The sequence below is a fragment of the Mustelus asterias genome, chromosome 13 (assembly GCF_964213995.1).
Source record: "Mustelus asterias chromosome 13, sMusAst1.hap1.1, whole genome shotgun sequence".
In the NCBI taxonomy this organism is placed as follows: domain Eukaryota; kingdom Metazoa; phylum Chordata; class Chondrichthyes; order Carcharhiniformes; family Triakidae; genus Mustelus; species Mustelus asterias.
Genome location: NC_135813.1, coordinates 13,437,673 through 13,450,642, shown reverse-complemented (window position 1 = coordinate 13,450,642; position 12,970 = coordinate 13,437,673). Strand labels below are relative to the sequence as shown.

Genomic DNA, 12,970 nt, shown 5'->3' with positions numbered 1-12,970 from the left:
GTGAAGGGGGGGAGGTTTAACACAGATATCAGAAGGACATATTTCACACAGAGGGTCGTGGGGGCCTGGAATGTGTTGCCGGGCAAGGTGGTGGAGGCGGACACACTGGGAACGTTTAAGACTTATCTAGACAGCTATATGAACGGAGTGGGAATGGAGGGATACAAAAGAGTGATCTAGTTTGGACCAGGGAGCGGCGCGGGCTAATTGTTCCTGGTTTCTCGTTTCAAGGCTTCATTCTACGATCATCTTGCTGGTGCCAGTACAGAGTGAGACTGCGGATAGTTGGGAACCTGTCTCGGGGGCAGGGGATTCATATGGTGTTCGTGGAAGTGGAAATGACTAGGGTTGGGAAGCATTTTCCGATCGGGGCCATTGTGATCTCCTGGACTCGTTTCGATCGCCTCAGGGGGTCGGAGAGGAATTTCCCAGATTTTTTTTCCCCATATTGGCCCTGGGGTTTTTCACTCTGGGTTTTCGCCTCTCCCTGGAGATCACATGGTCTGGAATGGGGGGGTGGGGGTAAGTTAATAGGTTGTAATGAACAAAGCATCGTAGCTGTGAGGGACAGCTCGGTGGATAGGATATTGGTATGTAGATAGGCTGGAAAATTGGGCGGGGATCCTGGATTCAGGATTCAATCCTGGACCGGGGAGCGGCGCGGGCTTGGAGGGCCGAAGGGCCTGTTCCTGTGCTGTATTGTTCTTTGTTCTTTGCTAGGCTATCCAGGAGAGATGTGACTGCTCCTACCAACCAATGTTGGAGACAAGGCGACCCATTGGAGCAAAAAGAATTTGGCTAATTAGCGTTGAATTCAATCAGCTCACATGTCCTGTACCGAAGATAAATTGTGTTTTCCGAGTGTGAAATCGTCATTGGAGCTTGTCAGTATATACAATATTACAAGGATCAAACAGTTCAGGCGATGAGTGTGTCTGCCGCCTGTCTGCCTTTCATTAGTTGGTCTCAGTCAGAGAGTGGATCAAGCCTGCAATTACTGTTCCTGATCGCAGCCCGCTATCACTGGCTGGAAAATGTGGATTTGGAAAAACGGTATTTTTCACCTCTCGGGCACTATATATGACGCTCCCAACAGGGCGTCATCAGCAGAGCTTTTGGCGGCACAGTGATTAGCACTGCTGCCTCCGCGCCAGGGGACCTGGCTTTGATTTCGGCCTTGGGTGACTGTGCGGAGTTTGCATGTTCCCCCAGTGTCTGTGGGTTTCCTCCGGATGCTCCGGTTTCCTCCCACAGTCCAAAAACGTACAGGTTAGGTGGATTGGCCATTCTAAATTGCCCCTTAGGTGTCCAAAAATATATAGGCTAGTTGGATTAGCCACAGTAATTGTGTGGAGTTATGGGGATAAGGCCAAGGGGTGGGCCTGGGTAAGATGCTCTTTTGGAGAGTCAGTACAGACTTGATGGGTTGAATGGCTGCCTTCTGCACTGTGGGAATTCTGTGGTCTCTGTTTACCTCGGGCAGGCTAGCCTTGGATTTTCACAGATGCCCCGTTCATTACTTGCAGCCCACTCCATTCCAAATGCTAAAATTGCTCCCGTTAACCCTCCCTTTCCCCAATTCTTCTATCACCGGTCAGTAGCCCGGTCAAGAACGAGCCAGAAAACAAAAACTACGCAGAAAAATATGAAGAATACCAGAGTTATGATGTAACAAGTCACTTTACTGAGTGTGTTGTCACTGTATAATAAAATGTTCATAATATGTTAACATTTAAATAGAGCAAAAATAACCATTTCTACAAAAAAAACTATTGAATCTGGTAGAATAATACTGCTCGTCATGTTATACACCAGCTCTCCACTCTTTGAAAACCATGCTCATCGCAAATTGAACCAACCTCTCTCCCGTCAACCTGGTATTTTGCAAAACAAAATGCAGCCACTAGGTGCTTTAGGCATCAGTACATCTAGGCAATAGATGACATTGGATTATGCAGCAGAATTTTGAAAAGTCCAATTTGCAGTTACTTGCCACAATAGTTCCTAAATGTTCCATTGGCTTTCGTGAAGGAATTACTCCCTAGAATATCTTTTTATTTTCCCCCCACCCCTCCCTAAACGGATTATGAGCAACGTTCACTGTGGGATACGGTACAACACGTGTCAACTTATACAGTCTCGTCATCATCACCTTTTGTTTTAGATACATGGAATCTATAAAGTGACACTCTCATTGGACGCCATGCCGGCGGCACGGTGTCATCGGAAGAGCCTCCGGCTCCTGAAACATCTCGGGCAGGTTATCCTAGGTCTGGAGTCTCCCAGCTGCCTGTTCGTTATTCGCAGGGAGCCATTGCCAGCAGCAATGTCAGCGCGGAGACCAGGACCGTCCACGGGCCGGGGAAAGAGGTGGAGGCCGCGTTGCAGATCCCACTCTCCGGGTCGCAGTTGCCAGCTTCACAGAGGATGCCGCTATAGCCTTTGGGACAGATACAGCGCTGGTTTTGATGACAGGTCCCGCCGTTCTGACACATCTGAAGTTCATTGTCACAAATGTTTGCTGCAGGGAATAGAATCATAAAATGATACAGCATCAAAAAGTCTTAACACCTGTGTGTAAAGGAGCTAAGACCTCACTGTATTTTTATATATCTAATAGAAAATTTTAAAAACTCAAAGACTCTAAAAAGGCTGCAGCTGTGTCTGCCTGTAACTTTGAACAATAGGAGCTAATCTAGCAGTGTGGAAGAAATTTGCAGCTCATTATCTCTGTGGAGACATCAACCCTGTGGTTGCAGAGATTCAAAGGGAATCGTACAAAGCCCATCTACATTTCATAAGCCAGGCCTAATCACCTGAGTTTACCAGTCTGCTCGAACAAAGGATCCTACATCTATTTTTCAAATTCTTAATGGTTAAACATTAACAAGCTCAAGAATCCAACAAAAGAAGACGCATCTTTGTCAAAGCCAATGATGGGAGTCATGTGACATGATGATCTACCTGAAGGAATCTTCTGAGAGGAATTTTACCGGCATGTCCGTCCAAGGTCTGTATGATCCCACCCGAGGCCAACGGAGAATGCCGCTTTCCGAGCCTCGCCCGCACCTGGAATCGGGGCAGGTGTGCCGATAAAATTCCGGCCACTGTCTTGCTGTCCTACCAATCTGTCTGCCATTTTCCAACTACCAAGCAGCAGCTCAGGAAACAAGGCTCTATCCAGATTTGAATATCTACCCGCCACCTCTCTCCATCAACACAGTTTCTACTGGTACTTGTGTAACATAGAACATAGAACAGTACAGCACAGAACAGGCCCTTCGGCCCACAATGTTGTGCCAAGCTTTATCTGAAACCAAGATCAAGCTATCCCACTCCCTATCATCCTGGTGTGCTCCAAATGTACCAGTGTCTACAAGACTTAACTCATCTCATTGTCCCTATCCTATTGTGGAAGTCATCTACACTGGAAAAGTGATTTAGCCAGCATCAGTTTTCAACCTGCTGATCTCTAAAACGATACACCATTGGACTTTCATTCTGGACTTGTGCAAAATAATAATTCTTTGCCCTGTGGTCTTTGCCTTGTAAATCTTTCTTCCTCTATTCCCTCTTATTGTATGAATGCACAGGAAGGCTACGTAGCCACACCCCTCCTGCATATTAAATGTGTGAATAAATTAACCCTCTGAGCTCATCCTATCTTGAGTTTATTGTGGCGTTATTAATAGAAATTGGATCTCACCAAAATTGAGAGGAGTTGGGAAATACACCACCATTTATACAGGGGGAAATCAAAACACCTTTCTGTTTACAGATGGGGAGAATAGAAATCAGGGCCATTTAAATTAACCCTCCCATCTGCAATAGAAACAGAAAATCTGAAACTTAATGCTGGAAACTCAGCATTTCTGATTAACTTGCTGTGTATTACCAGGAATTTTCTTTTACAAATTTAAGTCTTACACATTAAATGGTTGCTCAGAACATTCTGCAATCAATGAAATTATATTGAACATCACTGGCATCGGAAATTGTACGGCACCTTTAATCAGGGCAAGGTCACTTTTTATCGCTTTTACTCTGTGGCCTTTGCCTGAATCAGAAACTGGGTCAAGTCCCACTCTGTGAGCTTGAACACACTGTCCAGACTGGCACTCCAGTGTATTACTGCCTTCCGGGGAGACATTTAAACAAGATCCTGTGACCCGTCTGCCCCCTCAGGTTGACGTTAAACATTCTGTGACATCGTCGGAAGACTTGGGCAGTTCGCTGAGGTCCTGGTCAATATTTAGTTCTCAGCCAACATCTAAACAAATTATCTAGTCATTTATTTGTGAATGTAAGAACATAAGAAACAGGAACAGGAGTAGGCCCTTCAAGTCTGTTCTGCCATTCAATGAGATCATAGCTGGTCTTCTGCTTAACACCATTTTCCTGAACTATCCCCATATTCCTTGATATTTTTAAGATGTAGAAATCCAACAATCATCAGTCTTAAACGTGCTCAGCAATTAAGCCTCCACTGCCCTCTGGGACAGAGAATACCAACGATTCATCATTCTCTGTGGGACCTTGCACTTTCATGTAAAGTGACTACACCTCATTGGCTATAAAAGGTTTTGGTGGCTTCCTACAGTTGGAAAAGGCACTTTAGCCTCTTGTTTTCTCTTTCTAAAACCTCCCTTCAAGACCTATAATATCCTGGCATCATCATGTTGGTAGTTCCAATGGGAGAGAAGCCTGTGAAATCCAGACTCCTGAAGACCACTGTATTTGGGAGTGGCGGGGGGTGGGGGTTCAGTCTCGCCTCTCAGTTCCATTAACTACTGGCGGTCAATGTTGCTATACTGCCTTTGTGTTTCCATGGCAACTTTAGGTAAACTGCTTTTACTTTAGTAAATGTACCCACAATGTTCCTCAGTACATTTCCTCCCTCTTATTTCTTCATTTGGGCGGTCTCACTGGGACACATGCCTCAGGTTAATCAAGTTAACATTTTGGTTTGATGGCCTTCGATTAAATGTTGGGTCAGAACTGATGGAAGATCATTGAACTAAATTGTTCATTTTGTTTCTCCACAGATTCTGTCTGACGTGCTGAACATTTCCAATATTTCCTGCTTTTGTTTTAAAATTCACATCTCCAACATCCACAGTATTTTGCTTTTGCATCAATGTCCAGTTGGGTAATGGTGGTATAGTGGTTAGCACTGCTGCCTCACAGCACCAGGGACCGGGGTTCAATTCCTGGTCTTGGGCGACTGTCTGTGTGGAGTCTGCATGTTCTCCGTGTCTGCGTGGGTTTCCTCCCACAGATGTGCGGGTTAGGTGGATTGGCCATGCTAAATTGCCCCATAGTGTCAGAGGGACTAGCCAGGGTAAATGCATGGGGTAATGGGGATAGGGCCTGGGTGGGGTTGTGGTCGGTGCAGACTCAATGGACTGGATGGCTTCCTTCTGCACTGTAGCATTCTGTGATTCTGCACTTTCCCCAAGGTGCTGTGTGCCATCAGACATTCTCTGGCTTTTTTCACTATTCATTGACTGGCCATTGACAGTGACTCCTCGCTGAGTTTAACTGTCGGACATTGTTGAAGGCGCTCTCAGTATTGGGCCAGGTATAGCCAGCACTGAGCTAAACGCTATGCTAGAATGAGATTAGCATTAATGGTCTGCTGTAAGTTTTCCAACTCACTGGTGCTGTCCTATAGATACTTACGAAAACAGCCCAGTCTCCAGTGGTATCCTGGTTTACAATCTTCACACTTGGGGCCTGTGGCTCCTGCTTTACATTCACAGTGCCCAGTCTCATTGCAGCGGTCATGTCTTGATCCAAGTTGGTTGCAGTTACATTCTGTAACATAAAGATAATGTTTTTACATTCTGGTGAGCAATGAGATAGCAGTGGCCCTGCATTCACCTGCTCCCAACATGTCGTCAGCCCAGGTTTCACAAACTGTTCCCAGCACATTTTCGAGAAAGCCTTAACACAGGTAGATCAAGATCGTTGTGGACTCCTGTGCTGTCAAGACAATTCCTCACTCATCTCGACATAAGATGTGGCAAGCACTGCTGCCTCACAGCGCCAGGGACCTGGGTTTGATTCCCGGCTTGGGTCACTGTCTGTGTGGAGTTTGCACATTCTCCCCGTGTCTGCGTGGGTTTCCTCTGGGTGCTCCGGTTTCCTCCCACGCTCCAAAGGTGTGCGGGTTAGGTGGATTGGCCGTGCTAAATTGCCCTGTGTCAAGGGGACTAGCTAGGGTAAATGCATGAGGCTATGGGGATAGGGCCTGGGTGGGTTTGTGGTCAGTGCAGACTCGATGGGCCGAATGGCCTCCTTCTTCACTGTAGGATTCTATGAAAACGTTCTGTGATCCAGTGAGTTGTCGTCGTCTTGCTATTTTTTGCACTTTCCCCTTTTATTGCTCACTTATTGCTTCATGTTAGTCTGGGGTGTAACTGACTGAAGAATTAGCATGTCAAGTTCTTGTCCCTTGAATCCCAGGTAACCTCGGGATTCAAACTCGGAACCTTTCATCGAATCCCTATGGTGCAGAAGGAGGCCATTCAGCCTATTGAGTCTGCACCAACTCTCCGAAAGAGTATCCTATCCAGGCCCACCCTATCCCCGCACGTTTACCAGTTAAAGTCAAATGAATGCACCACTCCAGCATGGCATTAAGTCTTAATAAAGCACCTTATGTAACAGAAGCCAAGAACTACATTGCTCATTCCCCATCAGTTGTGTGGGCTTGCAGGTCCTGTCTATCAATCCAATCTCCTACTAAAATGAAAGCTGATTTTCTCAACTGGGGCACTGGATGGAGCACCTTTGGGAGGAAGATTGTATTAAGAGTTTTTCTTGCCAGGCTAAAGCACTTGATGAGAATTATTTGCATCTCGTGGGAAGAATAATGAAGGAGTTTGTTTTTAAATTAATTCGTGCTCTTGACTGAAGATTAGTGACAAATGGAAGAGTCAAATCTAAAGTGACGTTTGTGAACAGCACCAGCCTAGATTCTGTATATCCAAATGTAATAGATTCACTGAGTCATTGGTGGTGCCATCGCTGCAAGAATTCTGAAGGAATACTTTTGGCTTCCTTTAGACCAGCCATGATCTGATGGAATGGTGGAGCTGGCGCAAAGGGATGAATTGTCTACTTCTGCTCCAAATTCCTATGTTCCTATGACTTTGTTGTGTGGTTGGCCTGTTAAAGGGCATGTCTTGTTTAGAAGTGTCCTCTTCACCCTGCCTCTGTCCCTCATCAGAACTGTAATGACTTAAGGTGTCACTGCACCAAAGAGTTGGTCAAATAAGTGAGTTTTAAGAAATATCTTAGAAGGGAAGAACTCAATTTTGGGGGGGTTTGTCATACCGGAGATTACAGAAATGGAGAGGAGGAAGGTCAAAGAGGGATTTAAATGCAGGAATAAAGTTTGAGGTTCTGGGGGATTGGGAGCTAATGTATGCCAAAGATTATTGCTGAGCAGGTCTTGGTATGGAATAGACAAGAGGCAGAGTTTTGGATTAGCTAAAGTTTACTTTAAGATGGGGGATAGGGTCAGGTCATGTGTTCATTGGGATAATAATGTCTGGAGTTCACAAAGTCAAGGATGATGATTTCAGTAGCAAACTGGATTGAGATATGGACACAGTAAGCAATGCTGGGTGTCAATGTTTTATTATATTGTTAAAGTTTAATGGCAATTACATTGTTAAATAGGTGATGACTATTTGCATACCTATAAATAGTTTAATTGTTGATTCCACAAGAGTATAATTGAGATGGCTGGGGCAGTAGGGGATTGGAGTAGGGGCGGCAATGGCCGAGTGGCATTATTGCTAGACTATTAATCCAGAAACTCAGCTTATGTTCTGGGGAGCTGGGTTCAAATCCTGCCATGGCAGATGGTGGAATTTGAATTCAATAAAAAAATATCTGGGATTAAGAATTTACTGACGATCATGAAACCATTGTCGATTGTCAGAAAAACCCATTGTTAGAAAAACCCATCACATTAGTGAACCTTCCCCATTTAAGGAAGGAAATCTGTTGTCCTTACCTGGTCTGGACTCTAGAGTCCACAGCAATGAGGTTGACTCTCAACTGCCCCTTCAAGGGCAACTAGGGATGGACCATAAATGCTGGCCAGCCAGCGACACCCATGTCCCACGAATGATTTAAAAATAATGTTGAACTAAGTCAATAAACTCAGTCCACAATCAATACCACCACTGCCCCAGCCATTGTCATTTATAAAGTCAATAAAACCCTATCCAGCAAAGAAAGTAGCTGTGTCTTAGTTTTAAATTCCCCTGTTTCTGTCTTGTTTAAATAAATTTTCATCTGTCGTATTTCCAACTCTGAGGAGTTCACACCTGAAACATTAACTCCCCTGTGCTCTCTGCAGATGCTGTAAGAAGTCACACCACACCTAGTTAAAGTCCAACAAGTTTATTTGGAATCACAAGCTTTTGGAGCGCTGCTCCTTCATCAGGTGAGTGGAGGTAGATTCACAAACACAGCATATATAGACAAAGACACAATTGCAAGATAATTACAAATTGGAATGTGAAGAATGGTTGGAATGCGAGTCTTTACAGGTACAGACAGTGCGAGTGGAGAGAGGGATAATCACAGGTTAAAGAGGTATGAATTGTCTTAAGCCAGGACAGTTAGTAGGATTTAGCAAACCCAGACAGTATGGTGGGGGTTACAAGTAGTGTGACATGAACCCAAGATCACGGTTGAGTCCATCTTCATGCGTGCGGAACTTGGCTATCAGTTTACTCATAATGAATGAATAAATAATCTGTAACTATCTTGCAATTGTGTCTTTGCCAATAAATGTTGTGTTTGTGAACCTACCTCTCCACTCACCTGCCGAAGGAGCAGCGCTCCAAAAGCTCGTGATTCCGAATAAACCTGTTGGACTTTAACCAGGTGTTGTGAAACTTCTTACTGTGTCCAACACCGGCATCTCCACATTGCTGCGGATGCTGACTGACCTTTTTTATGCATGAAATACACTGCCAAATTCAAAACAAAACACGTCAGACCTGGCATGGCGGAGAGATCCCATGGAGTCCAACACCACATAGATCTCCCCACAACCAATTCTCAATGTGGTAGCTCCTGGAGAGGAGTCACCGGAATAATCGACTCAACCTTTCTTGTCTAAAATTCTAAATTAATTGGAGATCTTCGTTAAAAGGTCCATTGGTTTAGCCGCACACAAACTAGAAGCAGGAGTAGGCCATTCGGCCCTTCGAGTCTGCTCCGCCATTCATTTTGATGGATAATCTGAGATGAAAGCTGGCCTTTCGTTAAGAGTGAGCGTTAAAGTAAATCTGTACAACCTGCTCGGAGTTAAGGCTGCTCATACTGACCAATGCAGACGTTCTCATCATCCAGTTCTGCGGAGGCATTGCGGTAGTAACCCAATCGGCAGTGCTGACAATGTTGCCCCCGGGTGTTGTGCTTGCAGCTGACGCAAGTCACAATCTTGAGATAGTCGATGTAGCTGCAGCGATTGGAGTGGCCGTAACATTCACAGTCTGGAGTGAAAGTGAGGGGAGGGGTGGAGGAAGATGGGGAGGGGAAAAGTTCAGTGCAACAAAAAACATCAATGCAAACCTTCAAGTTAAGACCTCGAAAGGGAGAGACAATTTCCAGGAACAAAAGTAGCATTTTGTTAAACACTTGAATCATTCCAGAGACAATTTCTCAAAGAGAAAACTTGATTTTTACATATGACAAAATCAATGTAATGAATTTGTGAAAAATATTTGATGAAAAGATTGATTTAGAAGAAGTGATAGAAAGATGACAGAAGTTATTCATGGATTTGAAAGACTAAACAGAAAAAAAATGACCTAAATTTTTCCACAGTGTGCTGCTTTCAACTCTTTCTCGAATTAGTCAATGAGGATAAACTCCGACCTGGTAAAGGCCGCATCCAGATTCCAGCATCCGCAGTGTTTTGCCTTTATCAAGGCTGGGTAAATTTATTTGACAGCCGCAGGACAAACTCAGCTTTTAAACTTATATTAAGTAAGGCCAGGAGCAATACCTGGCAGTACGTGCTTCATGCGGTGATTAACACCGGCAATGGCCTTCGGGGGGGGCTCTGTAGCTTGGTATGGGAGGGTGAATGGATCAGGGAGGCTTTTACCTTTGGTCAGTTGGACGGACGAGGAAGACTGGAAGGCAACAATCAAACATGTCCCTCTTAGCGATGGCGGCGGATGATTCCTCAACCTCCACCCGAACCTGACCTGACTCACCATTGGATCATTGCATCATTGGATCATTGCATCATTGGATCACGCTGCCACTCACCATTTCCCATTAATCATAACCTTTGAGAAAAATAATCTGAACCAGGTTTAGGGTGGCGGTGGGGCAGGGGCTGAAATCCTTATTTCCATTTATTGAGTGTCCCGCTTCATACAAAAAAACAAATCCCAACATATCCTTACTGAACAGTTAGCTGCGTTTATTAATCTGCGGGCATTTATCCCACTGGATTATTTTGCAGCAAACAGAATAAGCGAAGAGTTTTTTGTGATCAGAGGCTGGCCCATTGAGTACTCTGGTCACTATATCTACTCTTTGGATGATATTGTTACAGAGAACCACAGCACAGTTCTAATAGCCCTGTACCTGCTCAATAATAAAACATACGCTGTAGCCAAGGTGAGGTTTCCTGTCGGATTGGGTTCACAACAGAGGTAAGCCTCAAACCATTCCTTTTTTCATTAAAAAGAAATTGGAAATAACTCGGGGGTGAAATTGTGGGAGTCCCAGGGGAACATTTCACAGCTAAGTCCTTCAGACGCAGCATTGCAAATAGTTTTGTAATCGCAGACAGTACCGCAGCAGATAGTAAGCTCATCCTTACGCCTCAGTTATGATTGCTTGAATAGAAACAACACGCAGGGGGTTCGGGGAAAGGCAGGGAATGTCACACTGTTCAACGGGAGAGCTGGTGCAGACACGATGGGCCGAATGGCCTCCTTCTGCGCCATTCGGTGATAGGGCTGGCAGGGTATCTATCCACACTAGACTTCTTTCTGTGCCCACTCCAGTCCAACGCCGGCATCTCCACATCAAGGCTATCTGTCACCAGCCAGAAAGGCACTTTGTAATGGGCTGTTCTGATTCAGGGATGGATTTTGTTTTCACAAGAACTGGCAATGAACCCCCGTTGGATGAAACGAGTTTGACTTTACCTGGAATTGATTTGAAATGAAACAGGCAGAGTTTATGCTGTAAAACTAAAACCTGACGTCAAGTTTTGTGTCCAGATTCGCTGCCCCTCGGATCACCGTGCGGAACCACTGACAATTGGATCTTCACGGTAAGAGGTCTCACAACACCAGGTTAAAGCCCAACAGGTTTATTTGGTAGCAAAAGCCACTAGCTTTCGGAGCGCTGCCCCTTCATCAGGTGAGTGGGATTTCAGTTCTATCCCACTCACCTGATGAAGGAGCAGCGCTCCGAAAGCTAGTGGCTTTTGCTACCAAATAAACCTGTTGGGCTTTAACCTGGTGTTGTGAGACCTCTTACTGTGTTTACCCCAGTCCAACGCCGGCATCTCCACGTAATTGGATCTTCCCCAGTCCGGGATCCAGTTGCTTACTGATCACAGATATTCAGGATTGCTGCTAAAAGGAGAATCCGATTCGCGATTCACTGGTCAAATCTGAAGAATTCATCGCACAAGCGTTGCTTATGACCATAAGACCATAAGACCATAAGACATAGGAGCGGAAGTAAGGCCATTCGGCCCATCGAGTCCACTCCACCATTCAATCATGGTTGATTTCAACTCCATTTATCCGCTCTCTCCCCATAGCCCTTAATTCCTCGAGAAATCAAGAATTTATCAATTTCTGTCTTGAAGACGCTCAACGTCTCGGCCTCCACAGCCCTCTGTGGCAATGAATTCCACAGACCCACCACTCTCTGGCTGAAGAAATTTCTCCTCATCTCTGTTCTAAAGTGACTCCCTTTTATTCTAAGGCTGTGCCCCCGCGTCCTAGTCTCCCCTGTTAATGGAAACAACTTCCCTACGTCCATCCTATCTAAGCCGTTCATTATCTTGTAAGTTTCTATCAGATCTCCCCTCAACCTCCTAAACTCCAATGAATATAATCCCACGATCCTCAGACGTTCATCGTATGTCAGGCCTACCATTCCTGGGATCATCCGTGTGAATCTCCGCTGGACCCGCTCCAGTGCCAGTATGTCCTTCCTGAGGTGTGGGGCCCAAAATTGCTCACAGTACTCCAAATGGGGCCTAACCAGTGCTTTATAAAGCCTCAGAAGTACATCCCTGCTTTTGTATTCCAAGCCTCTTGAGATAAATGACAACATTACATTTGCTTTCTTAATTACGGACTCAACCTGCAAGTTTACCTTTAGAGAATCCTGGACTAGGACTCCCAAGTCCCTTTGCACTTCAGCATTATGAATTTTGTCACCGTTTAGAAAATAGTCCATGCCTCTATTCTTTTTTCCAAAGTGTACGACCTCGCACTTGCCCACGTTGAATTTCATCAGCCACTTCTTGGACCACTCTCCTAAACTGTCTAAATCTTTCTGCAGCCTCCCCACCTCCTCAATACTACCTGCCCCTCCACCTATCTTTGTATCATCGGCAAACTTGGCCAGAATGCTCCCAGTCCCGTCATCTAGATCGTTAATATATAAAGAGAACAGCTGTGGCCCCAACACTGAACCCTGCGGGACACCACTTGTCACCGGTTGCCATTATGCTTCCAGTTTTAAACCCTGATCAGACTGGAAGTTGGGATGTTGCCGGTTTATGAATGAACCGAACACAGGATATAATGCACTTCACCTGACCCGCTGAGTGACACCTATAGCATTTATTATGGAGACTGAGGAACTAAGTCTGAGGCTTAGTTTCACGAACTGTTAATATTCTGAGAGGCAGGGGGAGAGGTGGAAAAACAGGAAAATAAACCAAAATCTA

General features: G+C 45.1%; 1 protein-coding gene across 2 annotated transcripts in view; it reads right to left on the bottom strand.

The window, feature by feature from the left end:
• Nucleotides 1-1,663: 1,663 nt before the first annotated feature.
• The window catches only part of ntng2a (netrin g2a), a 125,582-nt gene continuing 114,275 nt past the window's right edge, over nt 1,664-12,970 (bottom strand). For both annotated transcript variants that reach the window (XM_078227580.1, XM_078227581.1), the window contains 3 exons: nt 9,357-9,524; nt 5,683-5,817; nt 1,664-2,521 (listed from right to left, as the gene is read on the bottom strand). In XM_078227580.1, coding sequence (XP_078083706.1) covers nt 2,298-2,521; nt 5,683-5,817; nt 9,357-9,524 — 527 coding nt within the window. In that variant the 3' untranslated portion in view covers nt 1,664-2,297. The remainder of the gene's footprint in view (nt 2,522-5,682; nt 5,818-9,356; nt 9,525-12,970) is intronic.